The sequence below is a fragment of the Trachurus japonicus genome, chromosome 17, assembly GCF_045865225.1.
Source record: "Trachurus japonicus isolate A0001 chromosome 17, Traja_1.0".
Taxonomy (NCBI): domain Eukaryota; kingdom Metazoa; phylum Chordata; class Actinopteri; order Carangiformes; family Carangidae; genus Trachurus; species Trachurus japonicus.
Window position 1 is genome coordinate 25,885,276 of NC_140923.1, and position 23,718 is coordinate 25,908,993.

The window sequence follows — 23,718 nt, forward strand, 5'->3', positions numbered from 1 at the left end:
TCCATGGTCACAGGATTTTTATTTCATAAAAACCTCAGAAGTTCTCATTCAAGTCCAATAATACAGCACAGTAGTCAGTTCCTTACAATTAAAATCTCTTTAAGTTAGTAGTGGTGGTGAGGCATGGAGATGTCGTTTCACCATGAAAAATGTCACTGTCTTTACATACAAAAGACAACCATAGTAAAGAGTTAAAACACAACTAAACACAACCAAACAGTACAGAGCCAATGAAAATGTCTCGTCTGGATCAGAGAAGCAGTGAAGCTGATCAGGAGTCCACGTCTGATCAGCTGTTGCAGAGGACGCCCCCCCCCCCCACGACCACGTCCCAGCAGACGACCTTTGACATGAAGGTGAGAAGGAGCGGAGGGCCGGGAGCTGCTGGGACGGTGACCTGCTGAGGAGACGCGAGGTCGTCGTCCAGTTGGCTGGCACAGATGTGAATAACAGAGCTGTCACCGGTCTGATCGCTGTGTCAGAGGCAGATCGTTCTGCAGCTCCACATGACGCTCTCAATCAGTCGTACAAACCAGCCGCACAGTCAGCAGAACTCCATTACATTCGCCTTCACTTTCCTTCTCTTTTTAGTCTCAGACTGCACATCGGAGCCTGTACAAAGTGTCCGTCCTTCTCCATGACACTCCAAACTCTCCTATTGACATTTGTCTCTTAATGCTCAGTTCTTGGGGTAGATTTTCTCATAGAAGAAGTTTTGTGCCAGCAGGTAGAGTTCTCCGTCCTTTTCCCTGACAGCGTGTGCCCTGACGAACTGGAACTGCTCCAGCGCAAACTCATAGAACTCGTTTTCCATCTTCCAGATGGCCGACTGCTGCAGCTTGGCAATGGACTCCTTTGTGGGCGGCTTCTTCTCGCTGGTCTTCCTCAGGTGGGATTTCTTCCCTGTGACAACAGGAGAAGGGGATTAAAGGTGTCTGGATGATACATGTTGTAAATATTCATGCATCTACACACACGTGATAAAAGAGGTCTAATATTACTGGAGACAGAATTACAATTTAATTTTGCGTGAGTAGCTATTTTTGTTAATAGTTTTCAGAAGTAATTAAGCACTTGTTATAGACTCTTCTTCTCCACAGGTCACAGCTGACCTCAAGTTGACTCTTCACAATATGAGCCCTTCACAGTAAATAACTGTAATTATTACGTCTTCATAATATGAAATGTTGGATCAACAATGTAAAATGTAAATGTTCGGCGAAAACTGAATTTTTCTCGCCCATACTGTTTGTATATCAAAGTGTATATTTCCAAAGATACCAATTTGATATGAAGAGTGATCATCACCCACCATAAAGACATCAGAGTAACATCTGGCCTGGCTCTGTCCAAAGCTAGAATAATCCATGTACCAGCATCTCTAAGGCTCACTAATTCATACGTTATACATTTTTCCCTTAATCTGAATAAAAACCAAAATGTGAAAACATCAGGTAGGGTTTACAGAGCGTTATTTGCTACACTGCTTCTTGGTAAAGTGAAGTTACTTAAGCTTTGTTACTGCTGTGCAGTTGCCAAGCAACCAGCTGAGTATATACCACACCTGGCAAAGAAATCCCACACATGATCCTTTTGGAAATAAAAAAAAAACAAAATGCAAGATGTTCATCAGTGAGCTTCAGATGTGTTGGCATGTGGATTTTGTTACCAGAGCCGTTTCACTGTTTCCAGCTTTTATGCCAAGCAAAGCTACGATAAGCCGAGCTGAGCTCAGATAACCGTCTCCTGACTCTCGCTTTCTAGCTGCCACACAGATACTGGAGTGGTATCAATCTTCTTACAGTTCTCTACAATACAGCAAATAATGTGTCAATTTATAGCATCAAGTCTATGGGATGTGTGAAATACAAAGATTAGATTTGACTACTACTACTACTTGACTGAAACAGAGACTCAGTCTTCACATTCATTAAAAACATCCCTGATTAATTCAGGCATATGGGCTGTTCTGCCACTCAACATTATGTAGGTACATAATTGTCAGATTAAATCCTTCTTTTCTGTCTGTGTGACGGCTCTCGCTCATACAGGTCATTCTTTTCTATCCATTACTTACTGAGACTGCACTGGATCTAATATCTAAAGCAGAGAGAAGCATGGCTGCATATTGCTGGACAGTACAGTATAGTAAAACACTAGAGAGGGGAGCAGAACATATAGGAGTACATAGGGCTATTATAGTAAATGGTTGTATTTAGTAACCATGGCACCTGTCTTGTACAGCTCAGTGGCTCCTCTGAAGAAACGTGGCAGCGCTGCCTCCAGCATCATGACAAAGTCCTCCAGCTCCTCGGTTACTCCGACCAGCATGTACTCGTTGACCAGGTTGTACTTGGCCTGCTCCAGAGCCCACTGGCTGCCTACGTTCCTGCACAGAGACCATGATCATTGTATGTGGTTGTCTGTCAGTGTCTTTGTATCCTGCTGAATGTTAAATGTTTGCAACACTTGAAAAGACCAGAAATAGATGGTATGCATTGTGACAAGGAGGACCAGGGCGACGGAGGAGTAGCAGAGGAAGATGCAGAGACAGGAAGAATAATTGAGTGAGATGTGAATTATGAACTGAGTCCAGAGAGGGTTGAGGCAGCAGGAGGAGCAGAGGACAAAGCAGAGAGGCAGGAAGGTATGGAGAGATTAAAAGTAGTGGCAGGTGTTACTCTGATCAGGAAATTAAATAATAATGGAGGAAGGAGATTGTTTAAATCTATAAAGTAAGTTTTTGGCAAAGCATCAGAGGACTGGCAGCAGCTCCACCTCGTGTCTTCAGTATTTATTTAATGTTTCCAAGGTGCTTTCCATTACTTTGATATAGTGCTGGTGCTCGACAGTGAACTAAATCCTAGACCCAGACCCTCAGCTCTCCAGTCAGTATTCTGCTTCAGGGGAGCAGATGGTTAAAAGATAGAGGGTAGAGTCAAGGTGAGATTAAGGAGTGTGAGAGGGATGAGTGGAGGCAGAGAGCGAGAGATTGATACAGATCATCATGAAGAGAGAGCAGATCAAGGCTGAGAGAGCCACTAGAAACCTTGAGAAGATGAGTGTAGCAGAAGTGATAGAAAGGGGCTATGAGGCTTAATGTGGCACAAAAAACAAAACTGACACCGCGCTCCTCCTGAACTGTTTGAACCGTCAAAGGTGAGGGGAGGTGATATAGATGTTATTGTCAGCAAATCCCATTAAAAGACCGGAACTGATGTGTGAACCTAGCTCTCTGTAAATACTTAACCAACTTTTCTGCTTCTTCTATGGTACTAAACCCCTCGCACAATCACTGTCTTCACAAGAAATAAATGTTTTTAAAAAAATATATCATGATATATAATTTCCTTTAACATCTGGGTAAGTAAATATAGCATTTGTTGGTGACTGTTCAACTCAGCATTGGTCAGTTTAGGATTCACCTTATGCTAGGGAGTATTAAACGCATGCAAAAATATACGGTCATGTGAAAACATTAGGAAACCCAATTTGGTTTGGTCCTCTGTTCTGGTGTCCAAATAGTTCAGTTTTAGACTCATCTGTCCAAACAACGACGGCCAGACCTAGACCATGTTGGCACTTGTTTTGAATGTCCTCAATTTTCTGGACAGTGAAATGGCTGATTTCAAATAGTTTTGAGATCTTTTTAAGTATATTACCAGACTCATAAGCTGCTATTCTTCTTCCTGAAAGCCTCAGACAGCTCTTTCTATCTCACCATGGGGTTCACTCTCACTTCAACAGTCAGGAGCACACCAAACTAAATGTCTGAGGTTTAAATCAGGCAAGCCTCCTTCAAAAAGCTGAGTAACAATGTTCAGATCATGCCATTTTAAGTGGAAATAAATGTTGGGGTGTCCTAACTCATTCTTTGCCAAAAATTGGAAATTGGAACAATTTTAGTTCTTGGGGTCAAATTGATATTAAATATCCAGGTGTCCAAATATGTTTAAAAAAAAACACACACAAAGGATTTCATAGGGTGGCCTTATTTTTTTCACATGACTGTATGACAATGGCAATTGGCAGACTAGACAACAGGAAACACAAGTATGAATCTGCTAAATCAGTGCTTCTTGTTTAATTCAAACATCAGTGCACGAATCCAGCAGACAAGGCTGATGAGCTGTTGTGTCAGATGTCTCAGTACTTACCAGCATTCAGAGTAGTGACCACAGAAAAAGGGGATCTGGAGCCAAAGCTTCTCTGGGGCACAGTCTGAGCCACCGGCTGATACACATTCGTCAAATGTCTGAAACACAAACAATAAGCATCTGGGGTTTTGTTTGCTGTAATCAATATTGCCTTGTTTTCAGACAGACCCAAACTGACATATGTAAACAAAAGAATATGATCATTTGGGGACTGTAACCTTCTTGTCTCCTTGTTTCCTGCGTCTCAGGCCGGGCCGGTAGTCATCCCCAAAACGTAAAAAGTAATAATAGGACACCAGCCTCTCAATTGGGTCCCGGATCACATTGATGTAAATTGGCTTCCTCTTCACTCCAAACCTGAGATAAATGACAAATTTGTTGGGTTAGAAAACAAATCCATCATTCATAAAAATAACAGCTTTCAGCATCAGCATTGTTGCCTGGCGATCATTACAACTGTGTGAGGAGTGAAGAGCATTCAGTGACCACAAGGTGGAGTCAAGTGCACAAAGCCTCAGCAGGGTGAATAAAGTGGTAGTAGCAGTGTTGTCATTAAAAAGACGGCTAATAAATATGTCTTTACTTGGTGAAGTCCAGGAAGGAGACATGTCCATGGTAGAAAGCAGGTTTCATTTCCCTCCATTCAGTCACATTCTTTACAAACCGCACCTGAACAAACCAAAATCACAACTGTTATCAAACTGGTTGACATGTTCTCATTGGTATGCACAGTTTGTTATTATGGAGTTAACACACACGACAAATGAAAAAAGGGGGAATTGATGTAAGAAGCCTGTGAGTGTCAGCCGTCGCTCTCACCTGGTCCTGTATGGACATGACCGGGTTGTTCTTGGTGGTGTTGATGTGCAGGACGTGATAGTGGTTCTTCCCGCACAGGTCGTAGGCGATGTTGGTGAAGGAGGTGCTGGCCGTCTTGGGCACGCGGTTGTAGATTATGACCACGTCGTCTTCGCCGTTGGACAGCGACGAAGCCGACGAGTCCCGTTCCCGCAGGCCGTCCTGCGTGTGTCGCTGCTCGATCTCTCGTACCTCGTGTCTGGCAATGGCTCGTTCTGGAGGGGAAAAAAAAAAAATCAAATCCAGGTGAGTTTGGGACATACAGCGAAAGAAGAGTGAGCTGCAAGACTATGATTGTATGAAGGAACTCCACCCAACTCAAAGAGTGCTGCTCTGAAGCTCAACGTTCCTCTCTGAACAGAATAGGTGAAAAGACAACATCTCTATAAAAAGCTATAAAAAAACATAAATTCAGTATTGCAATCCAGTTATGCTAAAAAGAAAGACACGATGAGCCATACTCTTGGGTGTTACGATGGTTTTCATAGCAGGAACACAACCAACTCTCACATCCCAAGGTCTTTTCTTACATAACCTGGTCAATGTCTAATAACTACGATCACTAACACTCAGCTGATGAATATTTGAAAAGTCGCTGCTACAAATTAAGACTTAAATTTAAACCCGAGCCACTTACACCTTAAAATATCATCCTGTCCTTGTCAGGGGCGACACCGCTGTGCGAGAGTCTCAATTGTAACTTCATTAAAAATGGATTTCAATTTCATCTCTTTTGGAGAGCATAAAGCTAAAACTCTTTTCCTGCTTCACACCAAGGATCAAGAATAATGTCAAACAGGAATATTAGATAATCATTTTGTGAGCAGCCTATTTCACGCTGAGGTACCACATCTCGTTCACTAATCAGATTCAACTTTAATGAAAGCCCCCAACCTTTGGTTTCCCTCTCCTTATTCAACTGCAGGGTGAAATGTTGGCGTACTATGTTGTTTTTTGCACAGTAACAGTGTGGGATGGTTTCTAATCTCACCAGGTTTTCTGTGCTAGTGGGAAAAGAATTACACGTCGGGGGTGAAAAGGTGAAGAGCGAGAGGTGGCGGGCTGAGGGGTTTGAGCTTTGGTAGTTAGACAGTGAGGCAGGTATTTGATCGCTAAGAGGATGTCAGTACAGTAAAAATGAGGAACGTGGAGGTTGGCAGGAAGGCGGGGGTCTCAATCCAAACATGGCATGAACAGTGCAGAAAAGCCAGACCTCAGTGCCTCAGTGTGAAAAGATTCAACACAAAGAAGCCCTGGCCTTTGTCGCCCTCTGGCTTTTCTTCATCTGAATTCGCCTCAGATTGACTGGTGTTGACAATGCCCCAAAGCGCTCGGCAGGAAGGATGGAAAGAGAAAAAGGCGTGTGTGTGTGTGTGAGAGTGAGAGTGAGAGTGAGAGAGAGAGAGAGCACCTAATACCCGTGGGAGCTCCCAGCAGAGCCAGCGGGCTCCTAAAGCCCAGCCTGGCCACTGAGACACTGTTACAGCCTGGACCGGCCTGCTGGGCTTCAGAGGCCGGCATCTGGCACCAAAAGGCCAATTAAGATGTCACCTACGATTCTGCCGCCCTCTCTTTCATTAGTGCGAACACAGACACACACACAGAGAGAGAGAGAGAGAAGAGAGAGAGAGGACTTCTCTCACTGCCCCCTCTCTTACACCCTCCTGAGCAGCTGTTAATGTTCCACTCATCAAAGCTGGATCTGGTTACGGACGGAGCCCCATGCCGCTTCCGCACGCTCGCAACTGGTGAGCGTGGAGACGTGCCAGGTGGCCGTAATGGGTGAGGGGGGGCTGTCAGCATGCAGAACAACTGTAATGGAGACATTCATTCACGCATCCACCCGAAGCACGCCATCAGCCAACAACAACAGCGATAACAGTTGCTATGCTGGAACTTTATCGCCCGGGCTCGGATGTCCTTTCAGGCTTATTTTTGTGGTGGAGCGAGCGTCCGGCGAGAGGGAGGACGGAGGACGGCTGTGACATTCGAAAAATAGAGCCGGAGCACAACTCGTGACAATGCAAGTCGTAAACATGAGGTGCCTTGAAGACTATGTGCTACCTACACCTGGTGCTACATGTCAGACTAAAAGGCCCTAAATCAGCCTGAGAGTGGTCAGAGACAGAGACATCTGCCAGAGCAGTGTTCATTTTACATGCAAGATATATCAGTGAGTGTTTTTAGTGCTAGAATTTGTAGTGCTTTTTCAGTGAATGTCTTTAATGCTAAAAAAAAACAAAACAATTCCCCATTACACCTCCAAAAATGCAAGTTTAATCATGAAAATGTGATATTACATGTAGTAATAGAGGGCAAATACCAAACAAATGAACACAGTACCCCTTCACTCCCTTCAGTGGTTTGCTTGTGTTTTGAGATTCCTGTCACCCCCTCAACACAAGGCAGGTGAATCAAAATTGTTTTCGGCAGTGCTCATACTGCTGAGATATAACCTTTAAAATATTCAGCAGCAAGTCTCTCAGTGTCCCTGCTGCTCGCTGTCAACAGTTTTCACTGGAACCACTTTCCATTGAAGAAACAGTCCTAATGTGAACTGTCGACAGACAGAGGGGTCTGTGGTTCGTCCAGTGAGGATGGTGACGTTTCTCCAAAGAAATGTTGCAGTTGAGTGTTATAAAATGTATGATTTTATCACTCTGGACACCTCAAGTGAAACTGCAGATCTATCATTAATAACATGGATAAACAAAACTAAAATTAGCTGCGTGGCAAGATACCGCAGGGGTGAGTAAGAAAATGTTTTGATTGATTGACTTGATGCTGAAAGCTGTTGCTAAAGACTTCAGCAGCAGTTTTTATGCTGACATCCTCAGGGCCAAACAAGATCATGTAAGCTTTCTTTTTGCTCCACTATACATAAACGCAGTAATGTCATCTTTTGTGCAGACCAGCTTGCACTGAAAGCTGCCAGTCTTTCAGTTTGTTTTTTTTTCCCCCAAAGAGGTGGGAGAGTGAGAAAAGACCGGCAGCTACCGTGTCCCTAACAACAATGTCCTGAACTATGCGAAGGGGCCCAGTAACCACTTGTTAAAGACATGGTGTTTTGTGCCAAATTTCCAACAACCAACAAGGAGGCAAAGCGGGCACGGAGAGGGCTTCTTAGGCTTTGTAGGAGACGCCCTATTCATTGCGAGACTGAACACACTTGGCACAAACCTCCATATCAGAGCACGCCACACACATAAACTTAAGCTTAGCGCTCCCTTATGAGGTCATTTAATTAGAGAACAAAAGCCTGAATTACTATGGCCACACAGCAGGTCTCTTTTCATTCCACATTTCCATCAGTTTCCTCCCCTCAAGCCCTCTCTGTGCATTAAAAGCTAATTATGAACCGTGAAGCCAACACGGGTCTTAAACATTGTGGAGACTACAAGCCTATTACTCTGAGTTTCATTCAAAGTGAGGGACAGGATGGAGACGAAGCACTGTCTAGTTGAACATATTTACTGAAGCAATTTTGCAGCTGATTAGACGCAAGCATTTGAAATCATCATTCATGTGCGCTGCTGGATCGGCAAAATGTGACGGGCCGTCATGTATTATTGCTATCACGTCAGATCTGATGGGATAATAAAAGTGGGCTAGAGGAGATGATCCTTTCTCCAAGCAGCTCATAAATCCATCATCTTTGCGATCCGCCAGTAGGAGCTCTTTCCCTCTCTCTGCTCCCCCCTCGAGAGGGTTCGCCCCTCCAACCAAAGCCTTGGGCTAGGTGGGTAATAGAGATTGGCTATCAGCGGCAGACTGAGGTGTACGGCTTGTATGGTTCTGCTTGGATGCCGCTGGATTGCAAAATCAATGAAGGATGACAGGGAGGGGATCTAGGTTGCTGCTGTATAAAAATCGAGTTAGTCTGCTGCTGCTCCTGCCGTTTCTCCCTCTTCGCTCTATATAGACTTGGACGCACGCTGCTGTTTTGCAGTGCCAGGTTTCCAGGGGGACAGTTATGTCACCACTGCAGCACTCATGAACATTTGGATAAACTCTAACACTTCCGAATTTCTAATTATTCTAATTCAGCCTTCGGAACTGTTTTAGCAGAAGAGTGGATTACCAGGGGGAAGAGAAGTAAAGTCGGGCTGACGGGGAGATTCGGGCCCTGACTAAACAGAGCACACCCGGCATTACCATTGTTATTTAAGTGATGACAAGGAATATGAAACCTGCTGTGAGCGGAAAGTGTTGTGCGGCGTCTTAGTGCTGCTGGCAGCTGCAGAGAACTAAGAAGGAGACAGATAAACCAGAGCGCTTTCATTAAGTGATTGTGAAGGTGTTCAGCACTTTCAAAACGCCTTCAGAGCTTTCAAACAAGTTCGGTGCGACAGGAAGAAGAGACGTACGCATCCACACACACACACACACTAACCACCCTTAAACTTTTCAATAGACACCAACACTTTCATGCAGCATTGGAGCTTTTTACGCATTTCACATTTACACCGAAAGACGGAAACATGTTTGATCCAAAGTGCAATTGTTTAGGTGGGCTTTATTTTTTTTTTTTGAAAGGGGAGTAATTGCCAGAGCTGGGGCATTTTCCCCCCCCCCCAGCTTTGGTTTGACACACAAGTGCGACATTGACGCTCAATGAAAGGTTTCATTCACTGGTTTGTCCTCCTCCACAGTACAGCTGGGGGTGGTGGTGGTGGGGGGGGAGTCGAGGGTGAGAAGAAGAGAGAGGGGTTTACAAGGACCAGCCGGGCCTGACTGAGACATAGAGCGATGAAAATGTGACCAAACAATCTGATTTACAAGAGCTGGGGCGGGGCAGGATTAACCTGCTGGGAGGCCCAGGTTAGAAGTTGGCTGCAGGACTCTTATCAACTGACAACCTCTGGTCCTCCGTCTGGTGTGTACACGCCTCAGTCTGCGTCAGATAGCTACGCCTGCCCTGACTGAATGGATGTAACTGGTAGTGAAAACACTCAATTTTATAATGACACTGTCAGAGAAACTGTACTTGATGCAGATTTATCACATCGTAGCCGACATTCAATCCACTTTATAAGGTCAGTGTCTGTGCCAGTACTGATCCGGGGTATTGGATTGGTAATACTGCCCCAATAAAAAATACAAGACTGACGGTCTTGACACCAGGTACATGCAGGTAGCTTGACACTGAGTCAAGAATTGAATTGAACTGATTGGTGTGTAAGTCATTGTATGCTTTGTTTAATCAAACAAACAAAAATGTTATATGACTGGTTCTAGCTTCGCAAATGTAGCGAGAAAAAAATGCAGCTTTTAAACTGATATTATTTGTGATTTGGACTGATGGACAAAATCAGTTTGGAGACATCGATTTGGATTTTCAAAAATTGTAATGGGCATTTTGTTATCACCCCCCCCCCCCCCCAAAAAAAAAAAAAAAAATAGATGAAACTACTAATTATAGATGGATTCATCAATAATAAAAAATAACTGTTAGAGCTTTAGCTAGTCTGCTATTAAATCAGGGAAACTAACTTGTGGGGCTCTTCTGGTTGCTGAATAAACGTCTCTTACTGACAAAGAGGCAGAGAAACACTCAAAACATCTTGTTTACGGGAAGATGTGAGGAATTCCTTTGTGTTCAATCGACTAGATTTATCACAAAAGGAAGGATGTCCGATTGGGAATGCCAGAAATGATGCCACACAATGTATCAAAGTCAGATTGAAATATAGCAGCAGAAAGCCTCCTATTATTAAAATTCAGATCAACAGATACACCCAGCGAGGTGAAGCAGTGAAAATAAAATGTCTGGCTACATTGCAGACCCTAATAAATAAGACATTTCACAGTGATGTGATATTTCCTGTCCTGGACTTGGCACTGCTGCTTTGCAAGGATCCATAAATACAAGCCGAGGAGTTTTTTTTTTTCATTGTTATGACTTTCATGGCAGCACTGCTTTTACTATGAGGTGCAGAGAGAAAAAACACAGGGGTGGGTGAGGAGGTGGCACGCTGTTAAGGTCACGAGCCGGATTTCCTCCCTCAACACTGGGAGCTCCGGGGAGGGCAGTCCGTCCCCCCCCCCAGACAGACTGATTGTGAGCCCCCTCACCAGGTTTACTTCAGCACAAACAATCCCTGTAAAGGTCACGTCTCCTGAAAACCCTGGAGATTATATTTTTCCCTCGCGACAAAATAACATGTTGAAAACAAGCGTGTTTTTGTCAGAGGGTGCCGACAAAGCATTCCTCAGATACGAAGAAAAGACAAAACCATGGCAGTGCTCAGATCATAAATGTGCCATTGAATACACTGAATGTTATTGAGAAGGAGGACATTAACACCAGAAATTTAACAGTTAAAAGTTTTTCTTTTTTTGGAGAAGAAGCTGGAGGTTGGTGCGTGTTTTGCTCTTTGGAGTTCATGAACTATAGATTAAATACAAGCTGTTCAACTAAAGTCAAGGCTACATTAAATGAGCTGCAGCCACCTGTGGCCCATGCATAATTCCTAGCCTGAATGCGAACCGTGTTTCTACACTAATGATAACAATTCCTGGATAGATGGAGATGATAATCATCATGGTTCAACCTGCCACTTTTTCCCCCTAATACATCTTTTGCGCGATCGAAGCTGGTGGTGCTGTCTGACAGGTGAGCCAATAATGTCTGGGAAAACAGAAAGAGTAAAGGGGGCCGTGTTTGGTCGGCTTCGTCAGAAACAGCCAGTCGGATGAGATTATGGAGCAATTTACACAGATGGCAGATCCCATCATTCCCCTGCCTTGTTAAGTAAAAGGCAGGTCTGACAGGTTGCGGAGGGGAGGGGATGGAGGAGGGGGGATTGATTGGAACGGATCTCATGTTGGCACAGATTGTCAATGACTAAGCGGTGGGAATTAGCCAACATTTTCTGTGGCGTTTGCGCTTCAAAGCGAGGAGAACATGTCTGGGTAACTCTCGTCAAGAAAGAGGAGAGCGATTCAACGCGTTTGTTGGAGGGGAAGGGGAAAAAACCACAGCAGGAAAATCTCTGTCACTGCTAAACGCTTCAGCCACAGCCTCACAAACATGCCAGTCAAAACTGTGAGTGAGTGTGTGGAAGAGCAGCTGAACGCATGTAGACTCAACACTGAAATACATCTCGGTTTTGAGCCCTCGTCTCCTAATATAACAACAAACAGTGTTTTTATAACAGCGCAGATCCACTCCGCGAGCTACAACCCAGATACGTGATGCTCCCTCTCCCTCTCCCTCTCCGTCTCTCGGCCCTGTAACAGATAATTAATAATGCATATATGGGAGTCCAGGGAAAACTCCACACTCTATTAAACAGAGCAGACGACAGCTATTCATAGGTTTAATGATGAGTGGGAGGGACAGGTGAACACCGCAGAGGATCTGTCCCACACACAGAAATGTACAAGAACGAAGAGCGAGAGCGACCATCTCTGCAACCAGACCAGTGCAACTTGTTATCACCTCTTATCATCTGTGCCGGCTTATCTGCCGAGTCTTTCATCTCCTCATTTTCTGCTTCCCTTCTTCCATCTCATTATATTTAGCTTCTGCAGGCCATCCACCCAGCGAGGATGTTGTACTGTGTATACTGAACAAGCCCCACTTTACTCTCCGCATGCCAGATGTCAATACAGCACCTAAACTCAGGGCTTTGGGCGATGTGGAGTTGTGGCCACGCTCTTATTTTGGTAAATTTGCAAACTTCACAGTGGGCCATTTCTTTGGATCATTCCTCTGTGTGAAGACCACATGAGGCTGTACAGTAAAAACACATCAGTTTCAGTTTGATCTCTTTTACCAGACAACGTAACCCAGATGAGAAAGTTGATAAATGTGTAAATAACATCTTTTGTGGATAGAGAGGGAGCTGCGTGAAATCTGACAGATGTCTTCAAGTGAGTACACGAATAAAATAATAAAAAATATAGCAAATAGTGCATAAAATAAATGATATGGAAATCTAGCTGAATGATTGGATCACATCTGGTATGGATCATATCCCTCACTCACACCTTGTTTCTTCTCCGCCTGTTCTGTACCAACGGTTCAATAGAAGAGAAAATGCCACATGGTCCTAAAATAAATTAAATACTCAGTCTAGTTTCACAGTTAGAAAAATGGAAATATATCATATCGGAATAGCTTTAGTTTAGATCATCATAGATTTGTACATTTATATCACCTGATCGGCCCAAAAAAGCAATTGTGAGCAAAGTGAAAATTGAATTTTAGGGATGCACTGATTGTGAAATTCTGGGCCAATACCAATACTGATTTTCAAAATAACAATTTGGCCGATGCCTGATGCTCGTACGTACCGATGCTTTTTCTCGGTTACTTATTCCTCTTTTGTGTAAAGGAAAACAAGAAATCTTTATTACTCCCACACAACCATCATTTACACTCTTTAACTAATTGGACATGCACACGCCCTCTTGGATCTCGGCAGAGTCATGTCCCCCAAAAAAGAGAGAGAAAAAAACCAGGCCATCAGTGTTTTCCTTTTCCAGTCAAAGAGGCAAATATCTGCCGATACCGATGTTCAGCTGATCCCTACTGAATTTATACTAAGTTATAACTAGAGTGAGAAAGAGACTGAATTTATTGTGAATAGATTCTGGATGACACCATTTAGGCTCAGAATCAGCATCAATACTATTCTAGTGTAGTGGACTGGCACATTATTGTTGGTCAGAGGCAGAACATGGACAATACAAACACTAGTCCATCTAAAAAAAAACTGCTTTATCGATCAATCTGGGGTGTAGTATTACTGATGGAGCAGCAGTTGGTGTGTCTGAGAAAAACATCAACCGCAGAAAGAGATGCAGACACACAAATCTAGTGATCCACACTCAGCAGGGGACAGTCTGAGTGTGGGAGCTGAATATTCAGCAACCCAGATACTTCATTAATGAGGTGTACCCACACACATGCACACACGCGCACGCACACACACACAGCTGTTTGCCGTGTCGTGTACTTATTTGTATTCTGTCTAATGAACTTCAAGTTGAATTTCAGGCAATTTGGCAATACTGCTCACACTATTCAGCAGGCTGAGGGGAAAGGGGGAGAGACATGCCGAGAAAGAAAGACATGGAGACAAGAGAAAGGACAGGAAGGAAGAAAAGGAAACAGACAGGGATAAAAGAGTCGCTCAGATCTGAGTGGACGAGGAGTGGAAACAGTGCGGTAGCTGGCCCCATATTAAGGCTTTGTCCCTGAGGGCACCTGCTGTTAGACATGTTACAGGAAAAACAAGATAAAGGCAGCTTTAAGCCAACTCTACAACTAATAGGAGCAAAGTTGAACCAGGGGCTGAGGGAGAAGAAGGGCAGCACCGCTCCACCATCTTTCCTTCCTCCTTTATCCCTCTGTGCTCTGATGAAATTGGTTGTAAAAATGCTGCAGGCGTGCTTTCCTCATTCCTTTTTTTTTTGTAGGGGCTTATGATTTTCACCAGCAAGGGCTTTAAATATTTCTGTGTCGCAATGAAAATTAAATCATCTCTTTCATTTCTCCTTCTCCCTCTAACACCCTCCCCTCCTCCCTCCACCTTTCCTCCTCCTTTGTTAGCACCTTATTTCCGAAGCCGGCGGCGGATATTCTCCTTTCAGGCGCTCTTCCAGTGGGGTTAGTGAAATACAAGAATGTTTGAATATCACAAAGGAAACTGTGCACACAAATAAAGACGCTGTTTACAACTATTGATCCAGAAGGAGCTGGATGAGAGTGCCGTCGTTAAAAGTTATTATCGTGACGGAGGTTTATCAGCCGCTCGCTGCCTCTTCCTGTCAGAGGAGGAGCTGAATGGTGCCCACAGCAGCGGGTATTATGATGAGACACCTGCTGTCACGTGTTTACGACCACACACTCCACCAAGTGTCAAAAAGCATCAGGCTCCGGCTGTATGGCAACGTGTGAGCCCCAAAGACTCTCAATAGGATCCTTCAGCTCTGGTGAAAAAAAAAACACTGTGGAGCAAGAAAAAAAAACAGTCATTTGTGAAACCACATGTCTGAAAAGTCACTTCAGCACAGCACACAGGACCGATGTTCACTCTGAGCATCTCTGCAGGACAGTTTGCTCACTTCAACTGAATAATATCTCATCCCTTGTCAGTCAGAGCTCCACTTGTCCCCGCAAGTTCAGTCAATATAATCTGGCCTGCAGGGTTTTTCGGTGCCACATGATATTCGAAGCCCAATTTTTCGAGTTGAGCGAGCCGACACCGCTGCCCAACAGTGACGAGGGAGGAGATGAAGACAGAGGGGAGACAGTAAGGAGGAGGAGGAGGACGACGACGAAGTGTGTCTGCGTGAGGAGGTGGGGAGGGAAATTTGGAGAGAGGCCAACTGAGGGGAGTGATGGGTGGTATTGGAGCAGGGTGTTCTTCTAGAACGGCCTCCAATTACATCCAGGGTGTGAAACCGTCCATAAGACCCTGATTAGCCCGTCTGTCATCCCGCTATACAGCAGCGGCAGCAAGCGCAGACTCGGCTCCAGTTGCTGCCGTGTCCGCCACTTTGCAGGAACACATTCCCTGTCAGACAAAGTGCACACCAGGGGTCGTAACTCCTCAGTCCGAATCAAAGGCTGCTCCTAACAATACGCCGAAAGCCCAGTATGACCATTAGCACTCTGCCTCCCAGCCTCCCACAACAAATCTATCCCTGACACCTACGCCCATCTCCGCAGTGGGCTCCCCTCCATTAGCCGCTCAAATGGCATGTTTCAGAGAGTGACTGAACAGGCTGGTCCAGGCGATAGGCGCTACTGGAGGCTCACGGTAGCAGATGCCAACGTGCAGAGTGAAAGTAAATGACTCATGCACCCTTTATACGCCTTGAGGAAGCTAAAAAAGGGAGATGAGGGGTGTCAGGGGGAGTTCAGAGGGAATCTGAGTGCAATGTCCACGGAGAGGGCATGCAGGAACACAACAATGTGGAGGAGAAATGCTGGAGGTTTTATAATTCTTGAGATCCAGAGATTTGTACCTGGAGTTGTGGAAAGAAACGGGGGCTCAGTCAGCATCGAGTGCTTCGGATATGTCGCCAATTAGCTTAAAAAGGAAGCCGCCGTTTGGCACTGCCGCCCTCCGAGTGAGTCACAGACACCGGTTGAAGCGCACTTGACAAATGTGTAGGAGTAAAAAAAAAAAGAAACCAGGTAGACAGTTGGATTATCAGTTAAGTAAAACTTCAAACATAATTGCAGCTCAAGGTCTTCATCGGCGACAGGATGACTGATGTGTAATGGTGGTGAACAGGCACGAGGGAGTAGAGCGGTCCAAAGTCCATGCGAGTCTGTGCGCGAGGGCAGAGCAGCGATGCCTGAACGATGTCCTTTTTCAAGAGCAAATTCCTGACCAGATCCCCAGGTCCCTCAGCAGCGGCGGCGTGAGGGTGGGCTCGAGGCTGCGAGTGCCCAGCATGACAATCAAAATCATATTCAAACACAGGGCCTGGGATCAACGGGCCGCAGTGATAAATGAATGCTTTAAAGTCTTACGTCAGCTCTGCGAAAACTTTGACAATGGCCGCATGCATCTCTTCCTCCTTCTGCATTCAACAGCGTCTCTCTTCTCTTTCAGAGCTCATCACAGAGCCGCCTGTGTCTGGAACTAAATATCACCACGCAACAGATGGAAATTGAATTCCTTTAATCAGTCTGAATAATGGCCAGCAGATAAAAGGCGATGATGCCGGGGAGGAGGAGGGGGGAAAGTCTCTGAATATGTGGCCTGCTGTGTGACACGCAGCCCTGGCATGGCCTGCAGGGCAGAGAGGTGAAGAGGCCGTTTGCTCCTGTTACAGAGGCCACAAGGTGACAGGTTTATAAGCAACGTTTCTATTTACGCTATAACTTAATATACCATAACTCATGTCGAATCAACCTGCTGCTATTATTACATTGTACAGGCTTTGATTTGTGTCGATTTTGAAGCTCTGACGTGCTGCTCTACAGCTGTGATTCCTGGAATGAAATCTAAGGTTTTCTTTGTGTTTATGAATATTCTCTCTGAGGAAATAAGCAGCGTGGCCTGAGTCTATGAAAGCAGGTAGCAAGCACAGGTGTTACTCAAATAATGATGCGCTCAACTGTGTAATGAACTTGCTTTCAGCCAGAAAGGATAGGAATCCGAACCGCTACTGAAAGAGATTGCACTGGTATGCTTTCATTAAAAATACTCTGCCTGCACTGATGGTGTTATGTTGAATACGTTTATTCCTAAGCGATATGAGATGTCATCCTAAAGTCTTAAGCTTTGTACATCAAAAACAATCAATGTCAATGTAATCTTCACATTCCACAGAAAATTTCTGAGGATATTTTAGATCCCTTGCATGAAGCTGCTCACAAATTCAACTGGGCTCAATTTGGGTTTCTAGTTGGGCATGATAATTATTTTCTTCTGTCCAGTCCCTCTGGTGCCGTTTCAACACAAATGAGTTGGGGAAACTTCATCTGTGTTGGCTTTGCTTTTAACCAACTGATCAAATTTTCTCGGCTGCTTGAGAAGATCTAATCAGTGCTGAATCAAATTCAGACATCCGTCTCGTGTTTGACGTCAATGACACATTACACTGGAATGTCAGTCCCAGATTTCGGAGCAAAAGTCGCATGAAGTGCTACATGGCGAGCGTCTGGGATCACCAGAACAAACCCACCAGGGAAAGTGTCTGTGTATCCCAGTTTGTGGTTCTTTATTAAAGGAAATATATTTCCGTCTATCCATCCATCCCTCTGCAGTCAGTATGCATTATTGTTGACCCAGCCGGCAGCAGAGCCGGTGAGCAGCCGGAGAGAAATACTGTCAGAATAATGGATTAGGTCCACAGCAGGACACACAGCTGCATCACGGCATGATTGTAATGCAGGAGACTTCTCAGCGAAACCTTGGGATGACGATTAGCTTGGAAGCAAATCACAGCTTGTCTTCCCTGTGGGGGGCATCTAATGGGGGAAATGATTCAACCTGGGTGCCAGGCAATAGAATCACACGCTGCGAGGAGAGGGTGGCGGCCACTGTGTTGATTGTGAACATGTTAGAACATGATATAGAGAGGCGACTTCCAAAAGCATTTCTCTTGACTATAACTTCTTGGTGTCTTGATTCAGGTTTGGACGCCAACGCGTGTCCTTGTTGTGGTTGTTAAGGTGCTTGGTTTATTGTTGCACACACGGACCTGCAGCAGGCGTACCTGGTAATATGACCGGCTCTGCGGCTGCCTGTCAGATTGCTGCCTGTGAAAAGCCTCAGTCACAACTATTTGGCTATGCAGCACATAACTCAGAGCTCCAGTATACAGACGTCTGCTCAGTCCAGTCATCAATCAGAGTGCTTTTGCCAAGTCAACAGATTCTCGTGGTGGTGGACAGTCAGGGGAAAGGCCTCTCAGGTTCTATTTCAGCATCGGGAGGGAGAGTGTGTGTGTGTGTGTGTGTGTGCACGGGCACAACAGAGTTTGGGTTTTCACTAGGTGTAAAGTATAGCCCTTTTACAGCAGCAGTAAACCATGTGACAGGCCAATATAGTCATATATATCCCACAGGACTCCTGATTGTTCCAACATATGAAAACTCAGCTGGGAGGCCTTATTCAATTAAGATGAGTGTTGTTAACCATTTTATTCACTATCTGGCCCGGAGTCGCCCCAACACAGTCTCGTCTTTGACTCGTCTTCTCAACGACTCATCTGTAAGCCACAGGATCGGTGGTTTCAAACTTCTAACCATCATTTTCAGAACCAATTAATTTGTTGCTTATTGCACATTGCCAGGGCTTGTGAAAGATGGCCAATATAAGGTTGAAATTAAAATTCCATGTTTGGTCTGACCTTCCAAAACCCAAAGAGTTTTATTAACATGAAGGACTAAGGACTGACCTGACAGAGCTGAGATGTTGTTTGCAGATCCAACTGATTGGGCATCACTCAAAAAACAAACAAATTCCCTTTTAATCAATATTTCCATCAAAGCGGATTAATTCAATAATTCATTGATTAGTTGACTGACAATTGATCTACATCAATTTTGATCTCTTACTGTCCCCTTGATCCCCATGTTATATGAATTTAACCATAGCTGCAACTATAGCTGAGGAGACTGCGTCCTGGCAAGTCGGCTGGCCCTGATGCCCCAATGGCGTTTCGCCGAGACTCCTTAAGGACTGTGCTGCCCAGCTGGATGCCTCTCCGTACCATCTTCAACCTGAACCTTCAGACATGTAGGACCCCTGTTCTCTGGAAGACCTTGTGCCTGGTGCCGGTGTGGTGCCAAGGTGCTTATCCCCGATAGGAAGTGTTACCCATGCGGGAGTGCACGTGCATCCATTGATTTCATCTAAATAAAGGAAACTACGCACAGTTGCATTGTTTGATTCATCGTTTTAGTGGTCTAGTTTTATCAGCGAGGTTTTGCAAAGTGGCTTGTCTATCAAAATCAATGATTTAATATATCAAGATATCAAGATCGCTGTAATTGCTGGCCTCAATTGGATCAACATGATTTGTTTCCTCTTTTCCATTCAAAGTTCCAGGGTTCTGATCATCAAATCATTTATTCTGTGTATAACTCAGACCATTTTAAGTAACCTTGGTGAATATGAGCATGTTTCCTCTTTTCTAATCAGACTGTCTTTTCTGCCTGCCAGGAAACGTATCCCCCCTTATATGGTGGACTGGTGAAGTCTGACCACCAAGTAATTTATTCTATGTAACTCAGACTATTTTAAGTAACCTCGGTGAATATGAGCATGTTTCCTCTTTCACAGCCAAAGTTACAGGGGGAAACAAATGATTTCAGATGAAACGTGGTGAAGCCTGACCACCAAGTCATTTATTCTGTAACTCAGACTATTTTAAGTAACCTTGGTGAATATGTGCAAGTTTCCTCAATTCAGTGTAGTAAATAATAAAGCAAGCTGGGGAAGATGGGTGTAGATCCAACTATCATCTTGTGGGTCTATAACTATCTTACAGAGCGGCCACAGTATGTGAGGCTGGGGAACTGCATGTCAGACACAGTGGTGAGGAGTGTGGGAGTACCACAGGGTACTGTGCTTTCTCCTTAAATGTTCACACAAACTGTTCACTGCAGATTTTACATCTAAATCCGAATCTTGTCCTGTTCAGAAGCACTACATCATGGCATGTGAGAAGAAGGGTCAGGAAGATGAATACAGGGACCTGGTGGGGGCGTTCATGGGCTGGTGCAACAAGAGCAACTTGTTGCTTAATACATCAAAGACCAAAGAAATGATTATGAACTTGGGCAGGTCCAAGAGATCCTTGTGGCCTGTGACTGTGGACGGGGTGGATATTGAGTGGGTTCAGTCATACAAGTACCTTGGAGTACACGTTGATGACAGGTTGGATTGGTCTGTACACACAAGTGCTGTGTACAAAAAGACACAAAGCAGGCTCTTCTTTTTGAGAAGACTCAGGTCCTCTGACATCTGTAATGTAATGCTGCGTATGTTCTATCAGTCTGTCATTGTTGTGTTACATTCTTTGCCATTGTCTGCTGGGGTAACAACATCAGGGACAGGAACAGACTAGACAAGCTCATCAAGAAATGTAGCTGTGTGATGGGAGAGGGAGCGGAGCTGGTAGAGGATGGGGTGTAAGCTGAAGGCCATCCTGGGTGACCCCCAACACCCTCTACGCAAAACTCTCACAGGTCAGAGGCTCATCTCCCTGACCTGCAGAACAGAAAGATTCAGGAAGTCCTTCTTTCCTGCTGCCATCAAAATGCACAATGCCATTTGTTAGGCTATACACTTTAACTTCATATTTATATAATGTTAGGTTATTTATTGCTCTGCGTGTGTGTGTTATCTTTTTTTCATGTGTCTTGTAGCTGCTGGATGACTGGGGGGGGACGGGACGGGACTGTAAACTTCATAGTGAATAATCGGTTTAGTATAGTCTCACACAGGGAAAACAGCAATCATCAGAGGATGTAGAAATCTGGAATATCTAAACCACTTAAATCAATTATCAAAAATAATTACTGATTCATTTTCTGTCATTTGACTTTACAATAAATCAAGCAATTATTACACCTCTAACGGAATCCCTTTAGGTTCTCGACAGAAAAAAAAAGCAATTTCAAGATTGTTCCAGGAAATGGTTTTGCTAGTTGCTTTCTGACATTTCCTGAACAAAATAACTGACTGAAAAAGTCTAAATACATTGATCAGTAATTACAATAGTGGTTAGCAGTGACTTGAGGGCTATCCTCAAAGCCTCCACAGTCATGGTTCGCCAATGCACTCGAGTGTTCTCACCTCATTTGGCTGATTAGACCTCTGTCTGCAGCTCTGTACGGGCTGAAGTTGTTGCACCTCTGAGGACAGGACAACTTATCAGAGTGACCTTGTATTTCCCAGCTTATCTACACCTAACTTCACCCTAATCAGCCAGAATAACACCTGGGTGGTTGTGCAGCACCTTTTAAGCATGCAACAGTTTCAATGTTAGAGATGTTTTTAACAGCAGACGTTTTCACTTGCCACAGCAGAAAGCTGAAAAAGCACAGGTGACCGTGTTACTAATAACACTAATGATTTCTCTGCTCCATTAAGTGTCTGTGGAAGTCGCCAGAGTGAGTCAGAGTAAACAATACCAAGACCTTGGAACTGCTCCATTTAATTGTTAGTGTTATTAATTACATCTGTGCTTTTCCTACTACGACATGTCACAGTGTCTGCAGTGAAAAGGGGCCATCAGTTTCCCTCTCTTCAGTGCCAACCATCCCCTCTCGTAAAATCTTACAAGAGCTGGTGTGAGAACCCCTGAGGTGCACTGGCTGGCTTCGGGGTGTCTGCATTGCTCTGCTGTTTCCTTAAAAAATCCCCACAGTGAAGGCACCAGAGAGATAATCCTGCAATGTCCCAGATCTTTATTGGGGCTGAGCCCCTGTTGGGAGCGAGCAATGAGATTTGAACACAGTGTCGGCCACGTTTCAATCAGAGGAAAGAGTTTGGTAAAGGGGGCTGTAGAGGATTTGCAGCAGGGTGGTGTCCCCATGTATGCACAAAAAATATGGAAAATTACAAAAGAGGAATATATTTTTGATGTTCTGTGAGCACTGCAAAATATTCTTCACTGACCATCGCACTTTACAGTCAGAGTCACGAACCACCACCCTGACCCAGCACGATTACTGTTGATTCCTCTCTCCATTTGCAAGCAAGTGTACCAGAGCTGAACAACAATGCTAGTAATCAATGGAGAGAAAATCAACCTAGAGTTTCTTAAATAACCAGTTAATTGATTAAGTAATTTTAAGTAGAAACACGAACTACTCTCCTGGCACAGTCTGTAAAAGGTGAGGATTTGCCATTTTTCTGATACAATATCATCAATATCAGTTTTTACTTTGTCTGCTGGTCTGACAGACATCTGGAGATGTCACCTCCAGGTAAAGGAAACTGTAATGGGCAATTTCAAAAATGTTCTTGCCATTTCTAGACGAAATTGTTCATTGTTTAATTGAGAAGATGACTGTCCCTTAAGTATACAAACGCTCACTCACTGGCTGTCACAGGATAACCAGCAGAAAAACAACAGCATCCTCCACCTAACACTGCATTGCACAGATTAGGATGAAAGGCAGAATGTAGCTATCAAAATCCTAAAAACACTCGGAATAATCCGACATTTTTTCCCCACAGTCGTGCAAAGTTCAGTAGGACAGCTTTCACCTCCTTAAATATTTCACATCCGTGTGCCATTGTCTGGACCATATGATGAGGCATGTGTGGTGTGATGAAGTGCTCATCACTGAGCATCATGTTGACCCAAATGCACAACAATGGGGCTTCACACATCTATAGTGACCACAGACAGAGACCTCACACACACGCACACACACACACACACACACACACACACACACACACACACACACACATGCACATACACATACACATACACATACACATACACATAGACACAGCCTGCGGTGATTTGCGGGTGCTGTGGCGGGATGGAATCGGGCTGGAGCCGTTTAAACTTACCGAGCTTTCCCCGGGACTCCTCCAGTTTCTGGATCTGGTTCTCCAGAAAGAACATGGCCACTGCGAAAGCCAGCAGCGCCAGAAGCTGCAACTTGGGCGGCATCATGACTCTGAGCAGCCCCATCAAATCATCCAGAGAGGGATTTGGTCAGTCCATGCTCAGATGAGACACTGGAAACACACATACACACACACAGCGACGACGGTGATTACAAAGCGGCTGAGCGTCTGTGCATGGCCCTCTGCCCCCCTCTCTCTCTCTGTGTGAGGATATCTCCAAGTACTCTATTTCAAATCCTCTGGTTACCTCAAATGCGAAGTATTCATGCTCGGCTTGGTTAATTCATCGAGTCAATCCCCACCAGCGCAGCGCCGTAAAGCTCTACAGATCTCTCCACGGAGCGGATTTGTCCCCCCGGAGTGGAAGAGCAGTGGTACCAGCCGCTGTCGCCTGCGTCCCCCATGGAGCGCTGTCCTGTCCCATCCACTGTGCTGCTCACCGCCGAGCCACGGACAGACTGGAACTACCAGTCAGGCCATTGGATGCGCGGCCAGTCCACCACGCAGCGGAGGCTTTCTATTCGCCGACAGCCATTGTTCAACCCGGATTGGACCCGATTAACAACCATTCCTCGGCTCGGACGCCAGATGTCGCACTTCTTTTTGGAACCATGACAACAGTAAAAGAG

At 44.8% G+C, this 23,718-nt stretch overlaps 1 protein-coding gene across 1 annotated transcript; it reads right to left on the reverse strand.

The window, feature by feature from the left end:
- hs2st1a (heparan sulfate 2-O-sulfotransferase 1a) lies at positions 1–23,672 on the reverse strand. Its single transcript, XM_085804322.1, has 8 exons — positions 23,337–23,672; positions 23,030–23,200; positions 4,977–5,230; positions 4,741–4,826; positions 4,376–4,514; positions 4,158–4,255; positions 2,232–2,389; positions 1–903 (listed from the first exon to the last, which is right to left on the reverse strand). The coding sequence occupies exons 2-8, from the start codon at positions 23,151–23,153 to the stop codon at positions 680–682; spliced, it is 1,083 nt and encodes a 360-aa protein (XP_085660448.1). The 5' UTR covers positions 23,154–23,200; positions 23,337–23,672; the 3' UTR covers positions 1–679.
- Positions 23,673–23,718: the final 46 nt, after the last annotated feature.

Excerpts from the sequence above, each read along its gene's own strand:
- hs2st1a (XM_085804322.1), bottom strand. The coding sequence starts at position 23,153 with ATGGGGCTGCTCAGAGTCATGATGCCGCCCAAGTTGCAGCTTCTGGCG. Across the intron at positions 5,231-23,029 it reads GGAGTCCCGGGGAAAGCTCG|AACGAGCCATTGCCAGACAC; the intron begins GTAAGTTTAAAC and ends TTTCCCCTCCAG. Across the intron at positions 904-2,231 it reads CACTGAGCTGTACAAGACAG|GGAAGAAATCCCACCTGAGG; the intron begins GTGCCATGGTTA and ends CTGTTGTCACAG.